At 46.0% G+C, this 27,682-nt stretch overlaps 1 protein-coding gene across 1 annotated transcript in view; it reads left to right on the forward strand.

Annotated features, from left to right (window-relative positions):
* Window positions 1-547: 547 nt before the first annotated feature.
* Window positions 548-27,682, forward strand: part of celsr3 (cadherin, EGF LAG seven-pass G-type receptor 3) — a gene marked incomplete at its 5' end in the record, with an annotated part of 123,547 nt that continues 96,412 nt past the window's right edge. The window contains one exon of the mRNA XM_084553707.1: window positions 548-6,320. Within this exon, the coding sequence (XP_084409833.1) occupies window positions 548-6,320 (5,773 nt within the window). The remainder of the gene's footprint in view (window positions 6,321-27,682) is intronic.

Genomic DNA, 27,682 nt, shown 5'->3' on the forward strand with positions numbered 1-27,682 from the left:
CGGATAGATGCAAGCAATAGGGGGAGGGGTGGAGAAAAAAAAAAAGGAGGAGAGCGTGATTGTGTGTGTGGATGGATGGATAGGAGTCTACCACCGGGCTGTGCCGCCGCTGCTATTGGAGCGCGCACACACATACAGACGCTAACACACACACGCTGGGGAGGATAGTGTGTGTAAGCCAGCCAGCCAGTCGGCGTGAGTGTGTGAGCCATGTTGGATGTGAATGAACGGGAGGAGAGATGCTGCTGCCGCGCCGCTCCTAACGCTCAGACGCCCAGCTCCACGGACCACAGCGGGTAGATGCCAACTCTCCAGGCCGAGAGAGACACGGGGGAGCCTGGGGGAAGGTGTCGGGCGGTGCTGGCGGTCCTGGAACTGGCCACCTAGCCGGAACGAGGGAGAGAGCGAGAGAGAGAGAGAGAGACAGAGAGAGAGAGAGAAGTAACGGGGAAGAAGGGAAGGCGCACTCGAGAGAGAGAACGAGAGAGAATAGGCAGAGGTGGAAGAGGGTGAAAGGAGGGGAGATACAGAGAAAGGAAGAGACTAAATGGCTGCACCGCTACCGGGCTTCACCCCGCTCCTGCTCTCGTCTCTGGCACTCCACCTGCTTCTCCTCGGCCCTTTGTTCGCCCTCACCCCGGGGACGGTGAATACAGGAGGGGTTTCCAACACATGGAACCCGGGCCTCTGCTACCGAGACGCCGGTAAAGTGAGCCAGCAGCAGCAACAGCAGCAGCGGCAGCAGCAGCAGCGAGAGGAAGCAGGGGAGTCGCCGAGGGGCAGCTGGAATCTACGCCCAAGCAGGTGGACCGTAAAGCGGATACGGACCGAGGGAGGATGCTCTGGAGTGCGGCGCGCTGGAGGGACGCTGGGAGGATATCAACTGGATGGGGCGAGGTGGACACGGAAAGCGAGGCTGAAAGGAGTCGGGACGTTTTGGAAGAGTGCAGGCGGCCCTCCGGCTCCACCACCACCACCACCACCTCCTCATCATCATCTCCACCCCGGCATTAGGAGCAGGTGGAACTCCCATGGCGTCGGCTCAGGAGAGGGAGTGGATAGAGGGAGGATGGGAAGCAAGGGCGTTGTTTCACCTCCCGCTTCACCTGCTTTCACCTCCTCGCCGGTTCAAAACGGCAAAAAAAGAGCAGTACAAAGGACTAGAGCGTGCGCGCAAGGGTGGCCGGCGTCGAGGCCACACCTCGCCGAACGTGGTGCCGCCAGAGCCTTTGTGCACGCATCTGGCCTGTCCAGGGCACCCGGAAGTGGAGGGAGGCGAGGGGGAGAGGTGTGGGAGAGGGCTCGTGAGGTGAGGAGGCTCCTTGCTGAACGGTGCTCCCACACGCCCGGATGTGTCCACTGGCCAAGACCCGACAAGCAAGCCCTCTCCCCGGCCAACGACCCCTCACCTGGCCCCTTTCCAACCGGCTCCTCTCTGCGCATTCATTCTCTTTCTGGATGTATTTCACCACGCGCTGTTATTTCAAACTACACCTTCAAATTCCACCCGGTTTCCCCCAACAATTCAAACTGCATCCAAGCATCTAAAGTGGATTATATTGTTAGTTTTTCAACTTGTAGTTCCCCCCAGGCCGACTGCACTGACACAACTCAGAAGCAACCGGTTTACATGAACAGCAACAAGAAGAAGAAGGAGGAGGAGGCGGTTTGGGATGCTGACGGCGGGGGCTCAGCCAGGGTGGACAGGAGGGCCGGTAATTGTTCTCATTTGGGCAGGCACAATGTTATCGATCCCGGTAGCGGCGGAGAGGGGGGTGATGATAGCTGGTTGACTGGGTGCATTATGAATAGAGAGGAGGAGAGGAGGGCGAGGAATAGAGGAAATGAGGAGGGGGGAGACGCGTGCAGATGTGGGGCACTGGCTGTAATTAACCACGGTGAGAGGGCGAACCCGAGTTGCTGGGTACCCCCTCTACCTGATGAAAGATCTCACTATGCCAGGATCGTATGTCAGAGAATGGAGGGGGCTGGGAGTAGGGAGGGAAAGCATGGAAGAGGAGGAGGGCTGATTCACGGCAACAAACACATTAATTTATCTAATTACCCGGATAATGATTTGGCTTTTCCGATTCTGACGCTCTTATGTAGTACTGATAATGAGCCTCAGCTGGGGAAATCAGTACCAGCAACCAGGGGGCAGAGCAGGCCAGCCCGGGGAGAGAGCAGGGAGGATCCCGGCGGTTGCTTTGGCTGTTTGGACAGAAAAGAATTGGGGGATGGATGTTTCACCGGCTTTATGGTCCCCGAGGGAGACATAGCTGCGAGGAATCCCCTCCTCATCCAATTTAAACCCCACGCAGAGACGCCCGGCCGAAAGCGTCTGCGCGATAAAAGCGCTATTCTTGACGCCGCGCTAAAATATTCTGGCCAAACGGTCGATACGCCCACTCAGACACAAACAGGCTGTGGCGCAGAAAGTGGAAAACTATCCGCGCCGCTCCGTCTATCTCCCGAAGAAGTGAACGCAACTTCGGAGGCAGCGTCTGCCGGTGACTCAGGCTTTTTCTCGCCTGCAAAGTTTCCCGTTAAACCTCCCGGTGCAGCGCCAGACGCGACTCACTCCGCAGCAACAGCCGAGCCCGATCGCACGAAAGTAAAACACCTGTCGTCTTTCTCGCGCGTTAACCTGACCACGTGGCACGGCGACTCGCTTTACTCCCACTCTGAGATTTCAGCACGGCGGACAGCTCCCCTGAATGCCGAGGAACGCGTGTTTCTGTGGAGCAGATTCAACACGAACAGTAATAACAACAACAACGATGAGGAGGAGGAGGAGGAGGAGGAGGTGGAGGAAGTGGGGAGCGAGGAGGTAAATGGATACAGCCATGACGCTGAGATGGAAAATTCGCCGTGGCGTGGTCAGACACGACAGGAGGATTTGTGGGAGGGCGCGCAGAAAGAGGCAGTCCACCCGGGCTGCGATGAAGGCATGTCCCCTGACTGTTCAGCCACCGAGCGATCGGACCGTGCGCGTATGCAATTAAAATCTGGTAAGCGAGTGCCATCGGAGCCCGAAGGTGTCAGACACGCGGATAGGCAGCAGATGGGGGCCGAGGGAGAAGGGGAGAGGGAGGCAGAGAGGGAGGGAGAGGGCTTGGAGGGGTCCGCCGCTGTTTGGGGAGGAAAATTGCAGGTGGGGGAGGGAGAGAGAGAGGCGCGCCCGATGGGAGGGAGAGAACCAGAAGAGGGAGAGGAGGAGGTGATGGAAAAGGGAATAACAAAGGCAAGCCACGCTGAGGAGAGAGAGTCAGAGGGAGGGAAGGGTCAGGATAGGGGTAGCAGCAGCAGCATCACGCAGCCAGATAGCAAAAGAGAGAAGAGAGAGAGCCAGGATGAAAGCCACGAGGGAGGAGAGGGGGATGAGAGGGAAGCGGAGGGGGAGGAGGACCAAAGGCACAGTTCAAGGGAAGAGAGGAGCCTGGAACGGCTGATAATAGTAGCAGATGATGATACCTCACAGGGAGAAAGGGAGAGGAAGATTTCGGTGCCTTGGCCTCGCTCCAGACGTGCAGCCCACAAGCAGCCCCAGTTCTCAATGTATAACTACCAAGTACAAGTAGCCGAGAACCAGCCCCCCGGCACCTCAGTCATCATCATGTCCGCCTCCGACACAGACGCAGGAGACGCGGGCAGGTTGAGCTACTCCATGGCCCCTCTGATGAACAGTCGGTCGACTGACTACTTCCACATCCACCCAGACACAGGCCTCATCAGCACCACTCAGATCCTTGACAGAGAACACATGGATCTGCATTACTTCCGGATCACAGCGACCGATCACGGTTCCCCTCGCCTCTCTGGCACTACAATGGTGGCCATTACCGTTGCAGACCGGAATGATCACTCTCCTATATTCGAGCAGGCCGAGTACAGGGAGACGATTAGAGAGAACGTAGAGGAAGGCTATCCCATCCTGCAGCTGAGAGCAACAGATTCAGACTCCCCCTCCAATGCCAATATTCGTTACCGGTTTGTCGGTGACACCGCCGCAATAGCACGAGTGGCCTTCGAGATTGACCCACGCTCTGGCCTCATTACAACCCGTGGATCGGTGGACCGGGAGACTAATGAACACTACACGCTGCAGGTGGAGGCCAGCGACCAGGGGAAGGATCCGGGGCCTCGCTCTGCCACTGTCAAAGTTTTCATCACCGTGCTGGACGAAAATGACAACGTGCCGCAGTTCAGTGAAAAGCGCTACGTGGTGGGAGTGAAGGAGGATGTGCGGCCTCACTCTGAGATCCTCCGTGTGAGTGCTACAGACCGAGACAAAGACAGTAATGCTGCTGTCCACTATAACATCATCAGCGGTAACAGCCGAGGACAGTTTTCCATTGACAGCGTCACCGGTGAGATCCAGGTGGTGGCTCCACTGGACTACGAGTCAGAGCGGGAGTACACGCTGCGTGTTCGTGCGCAGGACAATGGGCGCCCACCTCTCTCCAACAACACGGGAATTGTCAGTGTTCAAGTGACAGACGTCAATGACAACCCGCCTATCTTTGTCTCCACGCCGTTCCAGGCGTCTGTGCTTGAGAGCGCCCCAGTTGGTAGCTCCATCCTCCACATCCAGGCCATCGATACAGACTCTGGTGATAACGCCCGGCTGGAGTACAGGTTAACTGGCACCAGCTCTGACACACCTTTCATTATCAATTCTGCGACAGGCTGGGTCACTGTCAGGTCCATTCTGGACAGAGAATCTGTCGAGCACTACTTCTTTGGTGTGGAGGCCAGGGATTACGGCATGCCGCCCCTTTCTGCTACAGCAAGTGTTACTATTACAGTGATGGACGTTAATGACAACCGCCCGGAGTTCCTCCAAAAGGAGTACTACTCTCGGCTGAATGAGGACGCAGTAGTTGGCACCAGTGTAGTGACTGTCACAGCCGTGGACCGTGATGTCAACAGTGCGGTGACCTATCAGATCACAGGAGGAAACACCAGAAACCGATTTGCCATCAGCACAGCAGGAGGGGCGGGACTTCTCTCCCTGGCTCTACCTCTGGACTACAAACAGGAGCGGCGTTACGTTCTAACGGTCACTGCGTCGGACCGCACCCTCCACGACACCTGTCAGGTGCACATCAACATCACTGACGCCAACACACATCGGCCTGTGTTCCAGAGCGCCCACTACTCCGTTAGCGTGAATGAAGACCGGCCACCTGGGAGCACCGTAGTTGTGATCAGTGCCACCGATGACGACGTCGGTGAAAATGCTCGAATCACGTACTTCCTTGAAGACAACATCCCTCAATTTCGCATTGACCCAGCCACAGGGGCTATAACGCTCCAGGCAGAGCTTGACTATGAGGACCAGATGACCTACACTTTGGCTATAACCGCTAAAGACAACGGCATACCACAGAAATCAGACACAACATATGTTGAGGTGAATGTGAATGATGTGAACGACAACGCACCTCAGTTCCTCAGCCCCAGATATCAGGGGACGGTGAGCGAAGACGCCCCTCCCTTCACCAGCGTCCTTCAGATCTCAGCTACTGACCGTGATGCACACGCCAACGGCCGCGTTCAGTACACCTTCCAAAACGGTGAGGACGGAGATGGCGATTTCACCATTGAACCCACATCCGGCATCGTCCGAACTGTTCGCCGTTTGGACCGTGAGAGTGTGCCGTTCTACGAGCTCACCGCCTATGCTGTGGATCGAGGCGTTCCCCCTCAGCGAACCCCTGTCCACATTCAGGTGACAGTCCTAGATGTGAACGATAATGCACCTGTCTTCCCTGCTGATGACTTTGAGGTTTTAGTGAAGGAAAACAGCGCTGTGGGCTCCGTGGTGGCCCAGATCACAGCCACCGACCCAGATGAGGGAGCCAATGCTCAGATCATGTACCAGATTGTAGAGGGAAACATCCCTGAGATCTTTCAGATGGACATCTTCTCGGGAGAGCTCACTTCGCTCATCGATCTCGACTACGAGGCCCGCAACGAGTACGTCATTGTAGTCCAGGCCACATCAGCACCTCTAGTGAGCCGCGCCACCATCCGGATCCGCCTGGTGGACCAGAACGACAACCGGCCAACTCTACAGGACTTCCAAATCATTTTCAACAACTTTGTGTCCAACCGGTCCAACAGTTTCCCCAGCGGGGTGATTGGGAGGGTACCCGCCCACGATCCCGATGTGTCAGACAGGCTGTACTACACCATCGACCGGGGGAATGATCTCCACCTGCTGCTCCTGAATCACACCAGCGGAGAGATCAGGCTGAGTCGAAAACTGGATAACAACAGGCCGCTGGTGGCTCCCATGCTGATCACCGTCACGGGTAAGAGACCACGGAGGGGAAAAATGTGAGAGAGCAATGGGAGGGAGTGTGTGACTGTGTGTGTGTGTGTGTGTGTGTGTGCAGACAGTTTAGATTCCCCTGTAGCTCTATTCAGTGTAACGAATACTGTGAAGATAAAAACTCCAACACTACAGGATTGTGTGGGAGTGAGAAAGGGGGTGATAAGGCTGAATGACACTTGGTTGAGTTTGTGCATCGCTGCTTGGTTGCTAAGTTTTTTTGCTCATGAGAGAATGAGTTCGATTTTTAAAACAATTTCAACTTCTGAAACACATTGAGGTCGACGTGCATGCAGGCTGTGCTCGATAAAGCAAGAAAATAAGGTTTGCTACTAGGGGTTGCACGACTTCAAATTTTTTAAAGTCGACTATTGTTGACGTTGACTAGTCGCTGATGATGTCACTAATATAAACACAGTAGAAAGTAGAAAGGCCAACTAATATGAGGCTCTCGCTCTGCAAACTCTCAGCTCTACCATAACTTCCTTCTCTAGCATGGTGCATTCACTGACATCAAGGACAAACAAAAAAACACGGCAACAATGTCAACTAATAGAACACAACAGAGCTGAAATTAATGGATAAAGAGCTGGATAAATCATCGCCATCAATAGCATTTATATAGTACTTCACGGCGTGTTGTTAGATGGGATAGTGCAGCCAGGGTAAAAATTAAAATGCAGAATTTCTCCGAAGCCACTGTGAAATGTATTTGACAATGAGATTCACCATCAAACGGTTGATGTGCAGCCTCCCTCTTTCTGTTATCGAAGTTGTTAATTGACTGCTGTTGAGAGGATTTGCTCCGTTTCTCTGCTAGCGTGAGTGGATGCCTTTTCAGATGCATTGCAGTAGTATATTTGTTGTATTTCAGGACTAACGTGTAACAGTAGTATGGGCTTCGTCTTTCGACAAGTATTTCCACACAGTTGCTGCTAGTTTGCTTCAACGACCTACTGGGATCCTCACCTGTCTTCTCTAAGGCGGCGGCCATGTTGTCATTGTCACGTGATCAGTGATTAGTGGACATGATGCTTCACGGTACAGCAGTGAATTATGCTGTGTTCCAGAAAACACACCGTGAATATTAAAACGTAATTTACTACACTATAAGATGCATTTATCTGTTTTTTGAGATATCATCATATCACACAACATGACTTTTGCGTGAGGATATGTCGCTATAATCTCTCTGCATAAAGTCTTTAGATGACGTGTAGCCTAACGTTGACAAAAAAACAACGAATGAGTCTGACAAAAAGAGAGGAGGTTTGTTGAGCGTCTACCGTTAGCTTTCAGCAGTAACTTCAGAAAAAAAAACAAATATTATCTTATCGGCCATGTTTATGTTCAACTTCGTTCTCCTGGAACGCTTTGAGGTGGCATCTAGTGTGCTCCAAGTGGGATAAATCCGATATCCCAGCTTTCTGGAATGCGGCCGTAGTACTAGTGGAGGTAAACTCGGTTCATTTTATGGACCCGGGTTAGTCTGAGTCACTCACTAAAGTGATCCAGTTCACTTGAGTCACTTGAGAAAATATGCTAAAAGTAGAAGTACAAATATGTATAGCTACTGAAAATAAGCTATATGAACAAAAACAACCAAATTGCATAAAATATATCACCCACATAACGAATACCAGTGTGTTTAACCACTTGTTTATTGCAATATTTAACTTATTACTGACTGAAGATGAGTCTGAGTCTGCAGTGTGTCTGGTGAGTCCACTAACTGGCCTTATGTACTTAGCAACAGCCACCCAAATGACTCATATCAAGGATCTAGGGTAAATGGAGACCTCGGACTAATCTTTAAGTTGATTCAAGGGCCGACCAGCTCCACAATAAAGCCGACAAGCCGACTAGTCAACCGGTCTGTACGACCCCTGTTCACTACGGTGGAAGCTGCGTGTGCACGTGTTAAGTGACAGAGCCGCTGTTCAAGTCAGATTAACGCGAAAGCATGTGATTTAAAGAGGCCCCGTGCTCAGCGGCGGCTTAGCGAAGCTTCAAAGAGAGGATGAGGTGAGAAGCGTTTGAGAAAAAGGATGACACATGTGCGACGCTTAGTGTGAATTTTCCCGCGAGACAATGTGACAGTAAATATCCCAGAGGGGGAGAAACCGTGAGAAGGAGAAAACCTATTTGGAAGCATTTCAATCAATGCGAGGTAGCTGATGATAATTAGTGGGCTTTCTCGGTTCGTTTTAAGATGTACTATACTGTTTCCAGCAGCTGGTTTAAAACATGTGTTGTTTAAGTAATTGCGTTCCTGCTAGAATAGGAGCTGTGTCACCATGAGCGGGGATCGATGTTCTAACAGCACTGTTTGATGGACAGGACCTGGGTTAAGTGCAGTCCAAGTTAATATACCAATTTAATACAATTAAAGAAAAGGAGAGAAACGCAAGGCATAACTGTGACTGACAGATAAATCCTGTCACAGAGTAAGTTGTATCACCAGTGATTCACCTTCTCATCTTCTCGTCACCTTCTCATTTTGAACATCCGTCATGTAAGGGCTTCTGCTCCTGTTAAAAGGATTAATTATCATATTGCTAACATCCCAAGTTGTTTTTGAGGTTGCGACTCTCTTGAATTAAAAGCCGGTTTTATCCTAATTCGCTTTTAAAAAGAAATCTGTTTATTTGTGTGACTTTCTTTAAAGTGAAGGCGTCGTCTTCTGCTTTGGCGGCAGTGATCAAAGCCGTACAGTACAGAGCAAATAAGCCGAAGACAAAAGAAATGAGTGCAGTGCTGCTGCTTTGAAGACCTGGGTAGAGGAGTGACGGCTGGGGAGTGTGTGTGACCTGCTACCCTATTTATTTACGCTGCTTTTACACGAGCTTCGCTGGGAGACGACGCTTCACTGTCGCGCTGGATGAGCGAGTGAGGGAAGAGCTGCGTGAACGAGCGAGAATCAAGTCAGCCAAAGAAAGAGTTGAATGATCAGAAAGAGATGACTAAGTGAGTGAGTGTGCTGGTGACTGGATGACTAGGTGAGAGATGAGAGAGTGAGCGAAAAAGAGAATCAATGACTGGACTCAGGCAGTGACAGAATGAATTTGTAAGTGAAAAGTCACATAATGAATGAGTGAATGAAAGGGAAACTGACTCCAGCGAGTTATAAAGAGAAAGCAGCAGTCAGATGAGCGGATTAGTGACAAATAAGTGAGTGGGTGAGTAAGTGGCAGAGTGAATGAGTGAGATGGTGAATGGTTGAAGAAGCCTGAGTCTGAGTGAGTAAACTAGTGAGTGAAAATGGGAACGAGTGAGTGAGTGAGAGTCAGTGAGTAGCATAATGAATGAGCGAATGACAGAAACACTGACCCTGTAAATGAGTGAGTGAACAAGTGAGTGTGTGACTGAGCGAGTGAATGAGTAAGAGAATGAATGGGTGAATGAAAGAGAAATTGACTCTAGCTAGTTATAAAGAGAAAGCAGCAGCCAAATGAGTGGATGAGTGACAAATAAGTGAGTGAATGAGTGAGATGGTGAACGGTTGAAGAAGCCTGAGTCTGAGGGAGTAAACTAATGACGGTGACAGAATGAATCTGTAAACAAAAAGTCACACAATGAATGAGTGAATGAAAGAGAAATTGACTCCAGCGAGAGAAAGCAGAGAAAGAGAAAGCAGCGGTCAAATGAGCGGATGAGTGACAAATAGGTGAGACGGTGAATGGCTGAAGAAGTCTGATTATGAGTGAGTGAGTGGGTGAATGAGTGAGTGAGAGATTGAGGGAATGATAGAGAAACTAACCCCACAAATGAATAAGTGAGCAGTCAGGTGAGTGAGAGAATGAGTTGATGAGCTAGCGAGGAAAAAGATGAATCAGTGATTGAAAAAAAAAATAGACGCAAAGTGAGTGATGGAGTGAATGAGAGAGTGAGAGAGTGAATTAAGTAGAGTTTAATTAAGAGTGAGTGAATGAATAGGTGAACAGTCAAGCAACATTTTGGTTTGTGTACATATCTGTGTATGTGTGCGTGTCACTCTCCATCTGCCTCTCCCACTGGGCATTCAGCTCTGTCGATCTCCAGTTTCTCCCACTGTTTTTCTGGCTATGAAAGTATCTCACCCTCTCTCTCTCTCCCTCCCCCTCTCTCTGCCTCCCTCTCACCCCGTCCCTCACCCCCTTCGCTCGAGGATTTGACAGTTATGAGATTATAATGAAACAACAGTGAGCCAGAGTCAGGCTCGGAGCAAAGCTGTCACTTTCATTGTGCGCTGTGTGTTATCTGTGTCTACCGCTCCTCCTCTGCCCATCACTTCCTCCCACTCCTTTATTCTGTCCATTTTGGGACGTACAGATGAACGAACTCTGCTCCTTAACGTCTTCTGTTTCCTCACCCTTCATCTGTCCATCTTTTCATTTTGCCTTTCTCTTCCATTAACCATCTTCTCCCCTGTCTTAACCCTCACGCATTATTTCCTTTGCCCATTTGAAGCATCTCTTCAGTCGACCTCTTTTCTCCTTCCTCCCTTTTCCCCTCTTCCCTATCCAGTAATCAGTCCTCTTCTCCTCCAGCTCCTCAATTTCCCCTAACGCTTCCCGGTAATCCTCACATAACTCTCACGGGCTCTTCTCTTCCATGGCAAATTCTCTTCAGCTCTGCTCCTCCTCCACTCCCTGCTTTCTTCCCCTCTCTTTCTGTATATATATATATATATATATATATATGTGTGTGTGTTTGTGTGCACTCAAGTGGTTGAATGTGTTGCTTATTGTGTTCGTCTGCGGGCACAAGCACGTCGGATTTTTATGTACGTGCGTGTTTGAGCGGTGTTTTCTTGCGGCGGGGATATTTTTTCTCGGTGTGTATCTGCTCGTGCATTATTTGTACTTGTACATAACAGCCCTGTGTGCATGTGCATGTTTGTGTGTGTTTACTCTCAGGTGGCTCAAAGCATTGCACTTGAGGGTGTATTCATATCTTCTCAATGAATAATATCTATGCATGGCAGAGAGCGCAGGGACCCGTCTCCTCTCTTACTTCCACACTCGTCTACATTTTCTTCCCTCACGTTCCTACTTTTTGTTTCCTCTTTGTTCTCCGTGTCTTATTTGTTTTCTGACCATTGATCCTCCGGATAATTGTTGTATCGGTGGTGCACGGAGATTAAACGCTGCTTCCACGCTCGTGCTGCCAGCAGTTTAAGCCTGCGCATGCATGCATGAAAATGGCTTTAGGGGGTCAGCGGGTTGAGGCGGCAGTGGCACAGTTTGGCACCCCGAACCGCATCAGTTCAAGGTGCCCTTGAGCAAACTAACCCCCAGCTGGGCCTCGTAGCCTGCGGCAGAGACTGTGGTTGCACTGGCAGACTCAGAGTTGTTCATTTAGAGCAGAGCTTTAGATGCGGACTGGACTTCACTGTGTAAATGCAGGTTGATGCAATAGTGTCAGCAGAAATTGGCCTTTTCCTTGGTGTAACACAATAAAATCAAAGGCGTAAATAATAATATTGATGAAGGCTTAGTTCTATTTAGTTGCTTCAGTTTCAAGGTCTTGCTGTTTTAGATGCCGGCTCACGATCAGATCTTGCATTAGCATCCAACCTGGACGTTCCAATCGCAACTGTCCAGCTTAAAGTACCTGTGCTCACACGTGGCATTAAAATGCGTCTCCACAAGTGCCCCAAGCCAGCACTTGAGATCCCATCTCAGTTTTGCGCTCTGTATGCAGATAAACACGTCATCATTTGGAGCATAGTTGACTATTGTAACAGCTGCTGTATCTTAATGGATCTCTACCTAGTGCTGTATCAGAACCATGAACAGCTAGTTGTTCTCTGTGAGTCATGACTTCGGGGGATGATACATATTTTGGAACAAGCTGTGAGGACTTTTTTACTCACTCAAAAAAAACAAAACAACAACCATGTATTAAGTTATTTATTTCTTGCTCTCTGCCCTGACATTATTCTCAAAACTCAGGCATTTGTGTGGATGTTACTAAGACCTGTAGCACCCACCTAGACCAGACCAGGCACCCCCACCCCATAGCAATGACACTCCTTGATGTTCAGCAGCCATCCCCAGCAGGATGCAGCCTGACACAGGTACACAGAAAACACTTTAGGAACAACTAAAAAGGACACAAAGAACAGCACAAGGTGTTGACCTGGCCTCCAAATTCACTAGATCCCAAATTGATCAAGTATCTGTGGGATGAGCCACAGAGGCCCCTCCCCTCAAAGGCCCCCACTAACGACATCATGTTGCCAGACACCACAGGACACCCTCAGAAGGCCCATGTCCATTCTCTGATGAGTCACAACTGTTTTGAAGGCACAAGGGAGACCTACACAATATTAGGATGGTGGTCATAATGTTATGCCTGATCAGTCTATACAGAAGGATAAGTATATGAAGAATATGTAGAAAGAATTGTTTAAGATATGTAAACTGTGTATACATAGCTACAGTATATGGTCCAGTTCCAGTTCCGTCCTTCTGTCACATTTACCAAAGTTTTTCTCCATACTCTCCAAGTTTAATAACTTGTGTGTTCCGGGAATAAAGACTCATCATATAATATTGCAGTAAGCGTGGAGACAGGTCAGTGCACCATGAATTAATTTATACCACATTATGGGTGAGCGCCCTGACGCTTCGTTTGTAAGGCAATTACTGCATCTACTGTGCATGTACATCAGGTCAAAGGTCAACACCCAAGAGTATAAACGCCCTCACTCATTATCTCATTATTATTATTTTAGTTAAAGCGTACTCTGCTTGTGATACAAGCATGGACGTACGATGAGACAAGAGTAGACCCGACACTATTCTCTTATTTCATCCCTGTTGTTGATGGTCACGGTTATAAATTATTATTTGTGCGTCCGTCTATTGCCTTTTTCTATTAGATCCCGTGTTTTGTAAGTGAATCGAGATAAAGACGGAGGAAAACCTGCAGGAATGAAACACTGCCGTAAATGTCATGAACCAGTTTTAATATCATGTTGTGATGGAAACATAGTTTGCCCCCTGAACTCCTCGGATGCCCCAGAGCTTTAGCTTCACCACCAAAGTGGTTTTATATAATTGGTCTTTCAAAGGCTCTGTACGTGTGTGTGTGTGTGTGTGTGTTCTCGTTTTTAATGAGTTGTGGAGACCAGACTCTTGCGGATTACTCACGTTGTGGGGCCGTGTTGTCTTTGTGAGGTCATTTTTCTGGGCCACACAAACTCTTGTGGGTTAAAACACCTTTTTGTAAAAGTTACAAATAGGTGATTGTTAGGGTTTCGGGTCAGGCACTTTTCTGAGATAGCTAGGGTTAGGGTAAGGGGCTAGGGAATGCATTATGTCAGTGGATGTCTTTTCAAAGATAGAAACATGAGATCCTGTATGTGTGTCTGTGTAATTTATACCAACATTGTGTGTGGCACTATACTGGTTACCAGTCTTCTGCCTGTATATCATTAACATTGACTGAGTTTACATGGTCTTTAGTATCCTGGTTTTGAGGCTTATCCCGGCTTTGAGCATATCCGGGATATGGTGTTTACATGGAACACAGAGAAACCGGGTTATTCATATCGCTGTATACATGATAAATACCAGAAACCCGTTTTCTGATCACTGCATCCTATCTGCGCATGCGTGTGTTACGTCTTTTACGTCTTTTGTTTTCCAACGCGACCTAACTTGTTCAACAGTGCGAGGTGGAAAACCAGCGTCACGTAGCTTTTCCGCAACAGACTTGAATATGTCGGCATTTCTGTGTTTTCTGCCATCTAAACACGTAGTTATGTTGAGTTCTTTCATTATTTTAAGGCAAAATTCAGTCTCTTCGTTGCTCCAAAAGTGAGAAGTTCTCATTGCCGCCATGTTGATTGTATATCTGGTGCGTCACTGGCGTCACTCGTGCCTGTGCAGATAGTGGGCAGATGTCGGAGACCGGGATACAGTGTATACATGCTCCAGTATCCCGGCTTCTATCGGAGTACTCCAGGTGGCAAAACCGGGTTTCTTGAAACCAGGAAATGGGCATAACCTGGTTTCTGAATTCGGGATATGGTGTTTACATGGACAAACACAAAAACGGGATACTTCAAAAACCCAATCAAAACCGGGATACTAAAGACCATGTAAACTCAGTCAGTGATGATTATTAACCAAATTAAAGTATGTTTTTGTAGCTTATCTAATTAAGAATGTTTTAAATGTACTAAGTAGATATTTTATTTCTTTTGTAAATTCTGCAGTGACCTCTTCAGTTATTACTAATTGGGCCTATGTCCATTGCTGCATGTTGTACCCTATCTCTCGTTGCTTTCATAGCTGATGACTGCAGCATAAAAGGCCAAAAGGTTCCCCCATTAACAGTGCCACAGTATTCATAGTCATGCACTACAGTAATACACCACAAAACTACCACTGTTGCTGTTTGTAGTAGCAACAATAATGTCTTTTGTGTGTGACGTTGTTTCATCTTAATTTATATATATTTCTTAAATGGACAATGCAACACTGACTTTAAGGTGTCGGTAGCTTGCTAAGTCGTGTAGAGGTAAAGAAAGGATCTAAACTTCTTTCTCTCGCTCTGCTTCTTCATTCTACACACAAACAATTTTTGTCCAAGTGCAAAGCCACGAATCTGTGGCTTGAAAGTCTACAAAATGGATTGCATGTTGCACTTACAACAGCTCACTCCGAAACCACGTTGACCTACATATAAGCACATAAAACACATGCACATAGACAAAACACAGGCGAAGTAAGAAAAGGTCTTAATCGGTTTTGGGTTTGACAACACAGAAGCACGCTGTGTGAAAGAAGTGCAAACGACGACAGAAATGTTCCCAGAGGACCCCAGAAAGTGGTGTACCTGCTGGGACGTGATTGTTCCTCAAAGTTTTATGACTTTTGGAGCTGCTGACGTCTACTGCTCGACAGTGGTGTTGTTTTATCGTTTGTTCGTTTTTGCTTTTTGTTTCAACATCCTGAAGTCAAGATGCCTTTTTTGCTTTGTATTAGCTTGTCAGTCCAAATAATTGATACAATTCATTTGCATATTTAAACTCCTATTCTGAGCCTTTTTAAATCAGTTTTTGAGGGTTCATGGAAACACAGTATTTCTCTTGTCATTTGTGCAGCACATTTCTGTATTTGCTGTTTTTGTGAGTATTTGCAGCACATGTGTTTTTCTAAGTTGTCATGTGCATGGGGCTCTTTCATCAGCAGTGTAGCAGCCGTCCTATAGAGAAAGCCATTACAACACATTACTCATTCTCTCTCCGCCTCTCCATCCTGTCAGGAGCATGATGTGTCCATAACCAGTCAGGAGCTAAATGGTTCAGAAATACGCAAGGTTGCTCACCTTGCCGTGTGTCACCAATGCTACACCCAAACTTATGACCTCAACACGCTTTTACATCGAGTATTTCTTGACCAATATCCTGTAAGTTAGCTGTGTCATAGAAGCAGATATTGAGCAACGGAGGGTCATCTCAGGTTTGTGTGAGATCCTGATGTTTTAAGATGAAGTTCACGTCTGTTCACCAACATTAATTGCTTGACAATTTCAGGCTTGTGTTGAGCAGAAAGTGGGCTGTCATCTTCAGTAAATGGATTAGTTATTTTATGCAAATAGATTAAAGAATGAGCCGTATGTGTTTTGTTCTCTGAGACTCAGAGAGTGGAACCATAGTCGAGCATGCGACAGTTAAACATACTGATAAGGTGTCGGTTCCCCTGCTTTCATCTATGCACTCAAGTCTCTTTTAAATGCCAAGTTAATTTACATTCAAGCTGCTGTTCGCGTTTTCTTCTGGGAGCTGCACTGTTCTAATTAGGTCCACTTGATTACTGTCTTTCTGTCTGTTAACAATTTCTTTTGAGTGCCAAATTAAAAGCTGAAAAATAGTGATAAATAAGGTAACATTATGCACAGAGGTATTTTTTTTTTATTTTTTTCCTATGGAAGCTAACATTTGGTCATGTGATGATAATGTGTTTTCAGGGGACCAGAACAAGTTCCCTGCTGAGAGCTAGGCAGCTAGTTTGTCCTGAAATCTGCTTCTTACACCTCTTTTTTGTCAGCTACATTCTTTCAGAGTAGAGTAACCCTCTTAATACCATCAAATAATAGTACTTTAAAACACTCTAGACAAACACTGAATTTCTTATAAAAAATCTGACTGGAGAGTAGTCATTTTGAGTCAACGTACCTTTTAAGCTTCAAATAGTTGACTTTTTTTTCAATTTAGTCTCATATGGTTGAGGTTTCATGGTTGTTCACATACAACCTAAGATTTTCTGACAAAGAAATCACACACAACAGTTTCTTATGACAGTTCCCTGGTTCCCCCAGCAAATAGCACAACAAAATGTACTTCACATAAAAGAAAGCCACAGAGGCTTAAATCCCGTTCAGTTTGAAATGTTGTAACTCTTGGCAGACGACAGTCCCATGCACTGGCTTCTTGTGTTTGTGCTTTGTTGCAGTTGTCCCCAGAAATGTAACTGCGTGCCGTGGCAACGCAGACCACAAGAGCTGCGATTGGTTCAGTTGGTAGTAGCATGTTTCTGCTTTAGTTTTTCCGGCTGCTTCTCCATCTCCGCAATTTTCGAGTTGATTGTTTTGGATCAATAAAGATGGAACACATCAGGGTTAACTGAGGAGGTTCAGAGATACAGACGTTTGTACGACTCGTCTTCGGCGAAATTTTGGCGAAAGTTTCAGTCGCTGTTGCTGAAAGTGAAGCAGGAAGTAGAAACAAAAATTAACCCAACTGGTAAAAAAAGACACCAATGCCAGCGAGAGCCTTTAGGGTGCAGTGGAGCACCTTGAGACACTTCGTATAATTCGTGCACTGTATGAATAAATAAAACTGAGTTGAATCTTTGTCTCTCTCAGTTGAACGCTCTCAAATCTTTAATGCAAATCATTGTAATTCAAACATTAAATTCAGTGGCGCGCCTTCCTCTCTGCATGTGTTTGAATTATTGGCGTATACAAAGAAGCTTCACAGTCGTCCTTTTATGCCGGACACACTGTGCTGAGTAGACCATTACTGATGCACTATTACACAGCCCCACAAGGGCAATTGTTCGGAAAAATTTTAAATTTGGGATCTTTTCTGCTGGCAGAAGGCCCCTCGCGGCGATGAACGGCCGCAGACACGCCCGACCTCAGGTGCTGGACTGGCCGCCATGATTCACAAAGCTATGCTCCAAATGATTAAAAACACAAAAACAATACTCTGCTGCTCCTTGTTTACATTCCCTGCAGACATGAAGAATAAGTATGAACAAGTAAAAGCACGGTCCTTTTAATCTTTGCGCATTTACGCATTTGAGAGAACACGGCTCAAACGGAAGACAGAGACGCTAGGACGAAGGCGGCCGCTTCAAACAGCTGCTAACCGATGTCACGCCTGCATGTTAGCGCGGTCACTGCGGATTTGCTCAAAAGTACAATTGACGTGAGGGTGTGGATGAGTGTGATACGAGCTAAAAGGGGACAGTCTTTACATGCAGGAGGGCTTTTTGTGTGCAGCGTCGAGTGTATCTGGTGTAACGTAAAGGATTAGCGCTTGTGTTGTAAAAGGGTGGTTTAAACCATAATGTTGCTGAGGCTGCTGATGCTGCTGTGTGTATGTGTGTGTGTGTGTAGTCTGTTCTACTTTACGCTGAGTATAATGAGTGCCCAGACCTCAGGGGCGGAAAGGCTTTAACAAACAGAGCGCAGAAATCAGCTGTCAAGCCAGCGCCTGGCTGCATGTGATTCGTAACGATGCGTACACACACCATTGTTAACGCTTGTGTTATTTTACCAGCATTAATGTATGTATGTATAGCCTGCCTCTCTCTTTTTTCTTTCTTTCTTTCTTCCGCTATCAATTTATTTACTTATTTATTTGCTATGAGTGCCTCTCCTGCTGTCCCGCTCTCTCGGGGAGGTGCAGTCATTATTTTTAGGTGACTGTGCTTCAAACAGCCCCTCCTGCACTCCGTTAACAACTTCAGACAGTTCAAAAAGGCCAGCATTTGTTCTGCAGCCACTGTACCTATTTATTCTCCGGACCCGAGGGCATTGTCGCAGCTAAAAACCTTTTTTTATTTTTTTTTAGCTGCACACAGTTTTTTGAAAATTGAGCCCGCTCTCGTATTTTATGAGGGCTTTTCGAGGACGGTGAGCACACGGGAGCAACGGGAAAAAGGCCAAACAAAGGGATGTGACAACACGGTGTGAAATGGGATTTAAACCTGTGCGATTGTGAGTACATGGACTGTGAAGTAATGGGCTGAAGGAACCATGGCGGCGTTTTTTGGTGCGCACGCGTACGGCTTTTGTTCAGTGTAAATCCAATTTTGCTGTTTTTGGTTTTTGCATGCTTGTTGTAATATACCTTTTTTTTTTTTAATCCCAACTCCTTACAGTAACACGAGTGCATACAGTCTGAGTCGAGCCCTTAACAATGGCGGTGTTAAAGCACTGTGTGAACGTAGGGATTTGAACTACTAACCCCTGGCAGTGTTAGCCACAATGAATATTAATAGAAAAAAAAAAAAAAATGGCTGATCATAAATGCCCCTGATCCCAGTTTTAGTTGAGTGCCACTTCATGCAAAGGTAATTCAATGCTTAGTAAAGGTTTTCTGAATACAGTAAAAAAAAAAAAATTGTAAACGGAGAAGAAAAGCTGTGCCTTCTTTTAGACATGAATCTAGAGAATAAATGAAAGACTAGACTCAAACCTTCACCACAGCATATCAGGCTTTTAAATCACTCCAAGCCCCCTTTCCATGAAGTATTGTCATGTCATCATAACGTTCAGTTTGGTTCCTTTCATTGTCCAATTTTGTTTCCTTTCTAATAGGGTTATCTATTTGCATTTCAGATAGTTTTACTTCCTGCCTGTGATTCCACTCCAAAACAGTTGGGACTCATCAGAGAACGGACATGGGCCTTCTGAGGGTGTCCTGTGGTGTCTGGCAACATGATGTTGTTACTGGGGGCCTTTGGGTCCTGTGGGTTGAAGGAGTCATCCCACAGATACTTGATAAGTTTGGGATCTGGTGAATTTGGAGGCCAGGTCAACACCTTGCAGCACAAGGTGTTGACCTGGCCTCCAGAAAACGGGTTTCTTCATGGTTTTTTGAGTTGTTCCCAAATAGTTGTTGTGTACCTGTGTCAGGCTGCATTAGACTTAGATAAAGACTTAGATAAACTTTATTCATCCACAAGGGAAATTGCTTGGTCACAGTAGCTTAGTTGTACATAAAAAAGCATTCTGCTGGGGATGGCTGCTGCCATCAAGGAGTGTCATTGCTATGGGGTGGGGGTGCCTGGTCTGGTCTAGGTGGGTACTACTTGTCTAAGTAACATCCATACCAATGAATGCCAGGTCTAAAAGTTTCCCAGCAGAACACTGAATTGATGGTCGATGTTATTTACTTCTCCTGTCAGTGGTCATAATATTGTGGCTGATTGTGTATCTTTTAAGTTGGTCACACAGTGTTTTTTGTAATTTTATAATAGGGTTGATCTTGTCTCAATGGCCTCAACCCTTCATTAGGATGTTACATTTGCTGCTAACCTGCTAGCTGATTTTGCATCAACTTCTGCAGGACAGCAAGCACCTTCCTAGATATTTGTTCTCAACTACACGTGACCACAAGCGTTTTTAATCAGCTTTCATTTCAATTTAACACCAAATCATGACGAAATTTAAATGAGCAGCATCTCCAAACCTTTGGTGGCGTTTGCCTGGGCTGTGCTATGTGACCCGTCCTCCCTCCCTCTTTCTGGGGCTCTTTTCAGCTCCAGCCACAAGCTTCCATTGTACGCTACTTTGCAGACTATTTCCATCCGGACTTCCAGGAAGCGAGCTCGGGATGCTCTGACATTCAAGAAGCTTTGAGTGTGCTATTAGTCAGGCTACCTGGCGCAGAGAGATAGCACTGAACTCCCTCAGCCCTTTGAAAAACGCCGGGGACCGCATACCCACAAAGCATCTTAGGGCCCGAGCACCGATCGGAGGCCAGCCTCTCTCTTTTTTTTCACGGCGTGTTCATGCATACGCATCCGTGGGACCTCACTGGTGATTCCAGATCAGTGTGTTTATTCTTAGAGTCTCTATGCACGCCAGCCAAAAAAGCTCTCCTCCCTCTTTGAAGTGCGGACCCGTGAAGGGGAAAGCGTTGGCTGGAAGCCCACAGGAGAGCGGTGAAAGCCTGAAAAAGCGTCTTCCAAGTTGTTATTAACAAAATGCTTTGTTGTCCTGTGGTGCTAAAGACACCAAAATAACCTTCCATTTGTGTTGTTTTGAGTTATTAATGTTTGATTGTTTTCATGCACGCTACAGTGGAGTAGCATGGAGATAGGGCCATGCATTAATTATGACTTCCTGGCTCACTTGGAGGATTACCTTTACTCACATTCCTTTTTCTATTGCGCTGATATAAACCTGATACACCTGAAGGGCTGGATATGGAGGGGTTTGATCCAAAATGTCAGTGTCACAGAGATATGAGAGTACAGGAACTGTCTGACAAAGTGATTGACACCTCAGAGTCTCATATAAGCCATGGTATGAATTTAAAGGACAGTGAGGGCACTCATGTCCTTTTAAACTCTAGATCCTCGCTGTTTGAGGAGCTCCAGTTGCTAGTGTTAACCCTTTAAATTGAACTTAACGCCAGTTCTGGACGGATGGATTCATGATGTGAAAGAATACTAACACTGGATCCAAGATTTAGTCAGATATTCTGTTATGGGTAACTCTACGTAGGTTTTCTGTTAGAGCAGTGGTGTAGATTACCATACCTTTAAGAGAAAAGTGTCTTTTGTTCTCATTGTATTGATCTTATTGTTCATTTCTTTAAGCTACTTGATGTTAAATACTCCTTTATCAAGGTAGCTTGCTACAACTGCTTTATGCTGTTTATTTGTCCATGCATGCTCCGTGGATGTCGGCCAGTCGTTTTGACGACATTGTCCATCCATCGTCACGTCGTTCATTCAGCATGCACCCACACCGATCTCTACCCAGGAGAGATCAGCGGCCACACTGCAAATATTAGCATCTGGGAGCTCACAGAGTAGCCGCGAGCATTTCCCCTTTTCCGCATTAACCACTGACATTTTTGACAGATTTTTCCCATGATTCCCAGTTGGGCAAAGTCCGCACCAGTCTGCACTAGTTGGGGTCGGTCGACATGGGGAGTTGGCACCAAAATCTGTTAGTGTGTGAGGGGAATAGACCCGACCTGAGCTCAGTTAAACAGGTTTGAATTTTTTGAGCCGGATCTGGACGCAATCAGGTAGTGTTAACTGATTACCGATCCGATTGCAAACAGTTGTTGCTGCCAGCCAATGATGAAGAGAGGGTGGAACACAGGAAATGGAGGCAGGAGATGACGGGAAGTAGCGGGAATATCAAAATAACAATGGTGAACAGCGAGATTTATCGAGTTGTGGCAGCAGCATGAGTGCCGATATAATGTTGGGTGCAGGGCATACCACAACTGTCGCCCTCGCGAAAGTTTGCACGAGAGTTTGATGCGTTCTGTTCTCTTTAGCTGGTTTGACAAATCATCAGGTGTGTGGTTAAGTGTGTGATCCCCAGTTTTTCAGTTGTCATACAAAACTCCACTGAAGCCAGTCTGTTAGTGTGTAGTCTTAGTCCTAGGGATTTGATGATCCGCAGCAGCAGAAGCTCTTTCTCCGCGAAGTTCTACAGTGATTCATTTTATTTTTTTGGGTCATGTAAATACATATATCTGATCAGATCATTTTATTTTGCGTTCAGGTAAACACTTAAGTTGGAATCTCTGATCTGATTTGTCCATCTAAACGTAGCCTTTGACAGTGAATGGACAGAGTCTGCCATCTTAACTGGTTTATAATTGGTTCATAATTGGTTCAGTTCAAACTGTTGCTTTTTATTTCCAGCCTCCAAACATCTCTGGATGTGTGAAAAGCCCTGTTGCCCAAATGAAGATATTTGACTGTGTTTGTTTACTGTGAGGATCTAATGGCTGCCAGGGGAAAAAAAAAATAATACCCCTGAAGGCGGATATAATCACAGTGAAGCTAAAAACCGCCTACCGTGCTTTCCAAGCAGTTTTTTTTTTTTCCTCTTAGCCGTCTACATGAGTTGTTGAGTTGACACATTTCCCCGTTTGATTGTCACTCTTGTCCCCCGAGGGCCACTAAAGAAGATTCCTGCAAGGCTGTGTCTCAGAGGGAGCATTATCAGTTTGTCTGGCAGAGGAGAGCGTAGTTTTTTTTTATTATTATTTATTATTTTTACGTGTCAGAAAACTATCAAGCGCAGTCTGCAGGGGGAGAGCATGCCTACTGCACACAAAACAGTGTATCAGACTGTAAAATAAAACAATTACTCACATCATCCATTTTTTAAAAAGCTGTTTGTGGTTTAGCTCTAGGTCTGATGCTTGAAGGAACAGTTGCATTTTATTTTAAAAGCTGTCTTTCTGAGAGTTAGACTGACGCCTCTCTATTGGCTGTACACTGAAAAGTAAAGCTACTGTATGTACACGTAGTCCACTTTCATTTTTATGCCTCTGCTGCTGTCAATAGCTGTGGGTGGAGGTAACATTTGGGGTTGTCCGTTCATATGTTTGTCGCATTCTTATGAAGAGATCGATATTTGGCAGGAACTCAGTGATGAGAGTATCAGAATCTGGTGGTCAAAGGTCACTAACCTCTGCAAAAATGTTTTTTTATTATCAAATTCCTTCATAGTCTACACACGGTGTGTTATTTGAGCCTGAAGAGACATGGACATGGAGGAGGTAATAGGCAACTATAGCTGCCTGGCGATAATTCTGCTTTAGTTATTTCTATAAAGCAAACGGAAACTTTCCATTTAGTGAGATTTAAAGGTGACTGTTTTGGCCACCTGGACAACTTTTAACTGAGCCACATACCTCCAACCTAATAATCGTCACCCATAGGTGTTTGTTTATTCATTTTCCGAACGTCGTTGGGGGGCTGGACCCTATCCCAGCAGTCATTGTTCAAGAGGCGCGGTACACCCTGGACAGGTTGCCAGTCTATCACAAAGAGACAAACAACCATTCACGCTCACATGCACAACTAAGACCAATTTAGAACCACCAGTTAACCTAACGAGCATGTCTTTCCACTGTCGGAGGAAGCCGGAGTACCCGGAGAGAACCCACACAGGCAAAGGGAGAACATGCAAACTCCACACAGATGGTTCAAACCCAGAGTTCATAGGTGTTACTAATAAAGCAACAACTCCCCACCAGTGATTTAGAACTGACAAATTAATGTTAAAATCATGTGTATTTTCTTTCACTGTTCCTTTTTATTGTTAAATTTATTGATGATGTATTTCAACCCTTGCCCTCCGATAGACTGGAGACCTCTGGAGATAGACCAATGACAGCTAGGATAGGCTCCAGCCCACCCCGCGCCATTTTAACCCTTTATAAGGCACTCATTGAAATTCTTGGAAACTCTAAATTTCAACCCTAGAGTGTTATTGTATTGTAGGGCATAAGAAGACTTGTCAACATTATCACATTAGACAACATTAGGACACTTCTTCTTCATGGTACCTAATAAAGCAGTTATGCTCAGCGTTCATGCAGAGGTGGACCTTGTGGACCACATTTGACCTGAGAACGTTGCCTTGATCTTCTCTGATTGGCTGCTTCTAAACCTCACTGAGAGGAACGGGGACACAATTTAAAATGCTGGCTGAAGATACCATATATGGTTCCTCGGCCCATAAAGGGTTAATAAGGGGAAGGAGTTGGAGTTTGGTGTATAAGCATTGAGGTTGAAGATCTTCTCCAGGCCTGTTCAACAACGTATAAAGATTATTCAGCTTGTAATGTAACAAATCGCAGGCTACAAAATTTTAGAGAGCAACGTGTCACATACATCACCATAACACATCCAAGTGTGTGTGTGTTTATGTGTGTGTGTTTGTGTGTAGCCGGGGTGCTACCCCGGCAGATTATCCCGGGTCTTTTCGCAGATCCCTGTCTCATTTCAATGACAATAGGAGATCAGTGTCAATTAGTGCGGAGTCTTTGCGTTGTGATCCAGACGGCTGATAAAAAAAAAAAAAAAAAGAAGCTGCTTTTTGGCCCCAGAAGACAAGTTGACGTTTAATTACTTCACCCTAACGCGTCACGTGCACATGTGTCTGTATGTGTCTTAACTGTCTATCTGCCTTGTTTATCCATTTATTTATTTTTTATAGCCCATGTATTCTTACTAGCCTAGAGATTATTTGGTGGTTCTGCTCCTTCATAATGCCACTCATCCGTCTGGCTGTTCATTTGTTATGAAGGGGCTCTGAACACTGAATGTGTGTGTGTTTGTGTGTGTGTACATGTGTATGCGAGTGTGTTGGAGGTCAGTGGGGAGTGAGGCTCCTCATAATCCGGTAATCAAACCAGCTGCCACCAGGCCCAACCCCCAGCCTCCAGCCTCCAGCCTCCATACCTCTCCTCTCTCATTCTCTTTCACTCAGTCTCCCTCAGTCCCCTCCTTCATTTATTCAGTATTTTTCCACAGATTTTCTTTCAATATTTTTTATATTTTTGTTTATTTTTATTTAAATATAAATCACTCGCTGTCATCTTGAATTATCGTTAATAACATTTTATTTCTTCCTTGTTGAAGGCCCTCACTCTTTCCTCACGTTCTCCAATTTGATCACCTCCTTTCCAGTTTTTAATGAACCCCCTTTTCTCCCCTTCACCCTCCATCGCCTCTCTGTCCCTCTGTTTGTGTCTTCCTCCCGTGTCTCCCCCCTCTACGTCACCCTCCATACAGTACATTCCTGTCATGCACCTTTCCTTCTTCCTCTTGTTCTTTTGTGCACCAGCTTTCTTGCTCTTCCATTCTCTCCGTATTATCGTTGACCCTCGCTCAACCCGATGGTGCACGCGCCGGTCGTTTGTATTATGTCCCACATCCACCTTGTTGAACTGAATTACTTTGCAGCACACGGTGCTCTGCGTTTTGTTGTATGCGCTGTAGATGCAACCTACAGTATCTTGTGTCTAAGGACGAAATGGAGGGCGTTATGCTCGTGAGGGGTCGTGACCTGCTGCGATTCATGTGAATGTGCTTTATGGGCTTTAGAGAAGAGAAGAGCCTGTGCTGAATTTGCACCCAAAGCTGTGTGTGTGTGTGTGTGTGTGTGTGTGTGTATGTGTGTGGAGCCCGAAGAAAACGAGAATGATGTGTTCCGCATGAAAGCACAGCCGCCCCTCCTTCTTTCTTTCTCTGTCTCTGTGGCTTGTTCAATCTCATGCACAGGGCCTCAAACAACTTCCTCACTCATGAACAAATATGGATGTAAGAGGATCACGTTTCTTACTGCTGCACATGGTTTGGTGGGTCTCAGTAAATACAGGGCTATTTTATATCACAGACCTTCTATCAACCGCATCTAATTCCTGATGTGAAGGTCTGCAGATGTGCCTGGCCAAAAAAAAAGTCGCCAACTGGATTTAAATAAGCAAATAGGTAGGAGCCTCCTATTGGATAATTACTGCATGGGTGATTATCTTTCAGCAGGCAACAAGTTATTTAACCCCAAGTGATGCAATGAGTAGCTTCTCATTTCTTAAACAACCATCTCTAAAGACACATCTTGTGGTTGTGGGAAAGATGTTGGTCTGTTTGAGAAGGGTCAAATCATTGGCATGCATCAAGCAGAGAAAACATCTAAGGAGACTGAAGAAACTACTAAAACTGGGTTAAGAACTGTCCAACGCATTATTAAAAACTGGAAGGATAGTGGAGAACCATCGTCTTCCAGGAAGAAATGTGGTCAGAAAAAGAAAAACAACAGCAGAACTCAGGGCTATGTTTAATAGTGAAAGTAAGAACATTTCCACACTTACAATGTGAAGGAAACTCAAGGGATTGGGACTGAACAGCTGTGTAGCCTGAAGAAAACCACTAATCAGTGAGGCTAACTGGAAAATAAGGCTTCAATTTGCTCGGGAGCATAAAGATTGGACTCTGGAGCAATGGAAGAAGGTCATGTGGTCTGATGAGTCCAGATTTACCCTGTTCATGTGATGTGATGGAGGCATCAGTGTAAGAAGAGAGGCAGATGAAGTGATGCACCCATCATGCCTAGTGTCTACTGTACAAGCCTGTGGGGGCAGTGCTATGATCTGGGGTTGCTGCAGTTGCTCAGGTCTAGGTTCATCAACATTATGTGTCCAAAGAATGAGGTCAGCTGACTACCTGAATATACTGAATGACCAGGTTATTCCATCAATGGATTTTTTCTTCCCTGATGTTCACGGGCATATTCCAAGATGACAATGCCAGGATTCATGGGGCTCAGGTTGTGAAAGAGTGGTTCAGGGAGCATGAGAGATCATTTTCAAACATGGATTGGCCACCACAGAGTCCAGACCTTAACCCCATTGAGAATCTTTGGGATGTGCTGGAGAAGGCTTTGTGCAGTGGTCAGACTCTCCCATCATTAATACAAGATCTTGGTGAAAAATGAATGCAACACTGGATGGAAATAAATCTTGTGACATTGCAGAATGCTTAAGGCGGTCCAATGAAATATTAGAGTGTGTGACCTTTTTCTTTTGGTGGCGACTTTTTTTTTTTGGCCAGGCAGTGTAGTTAGCATTGCTATTAGCATGCTATTGCTGAAAGTGTGAAAATACAGATGTGTAGCAGACATGAAGTTTCCAGTGTGCGCCATCTTAGTTTAACGTGTCATTATGCTAACAATATGCCAATTAGCACCAAACACAATGTACACACTCACTTGCCAGTTCATTGGCTACACTCATGAAAACGAATGCCTGCTAATTTTGAGACATTCTCGACAAATGCTTTGGTGGCAGTTGATTGTTCGTCCTTTAAACTTGTTTCTCTGTCAGTATTTTTTACAAGAGACACAGTAGTGGATTCTAAGTTCACCTCATTGATCTCGCCCAAATTATTTGACTGACTGGGAAGATATTTGCTGGAGCATAATCAGTTCCTAACAGAGCAACTCCAGACCTCCAGAACTTTCCGCCTCGGAAAGTTCACTGTGTAGGTGATTAAGTTGATCTGGCTTCCAGGCTAAAAGCCTCCACAATGAAAACACAGTTGAATCAATGTCTTTCTCTGTTATTTTAAACTAATGCCAAATACTATGACCTTCATGAGATTTAGTGCAGGACTGTTATATTAGAAGGCTTTTGTTTTTCACTGATGTACCTAATGAACTGGCAAGCGACATGAACGTCATCAGGGTTGCAGTTATTAAAGCAATTGTTTTGATGGTGGCATTAGGTGAAAAAAGAAAATGCCAAATTTGCAAATGTATTTTCATTTTATAAATTTCCAGACA

The sequence above is a fragment of the Chelon labrosus genome (assembly GCF_963514085.1).
Source record: "Chelon labrosus genome assembly, chromosome: 10".
In the NCBI taxonomy this organism is placed as follows: Eukaryota; Metazoa; Chordata; class Actinopteri; order Mugiliformes; family Mugilidae; genus Chelon; species Chelon labrosus.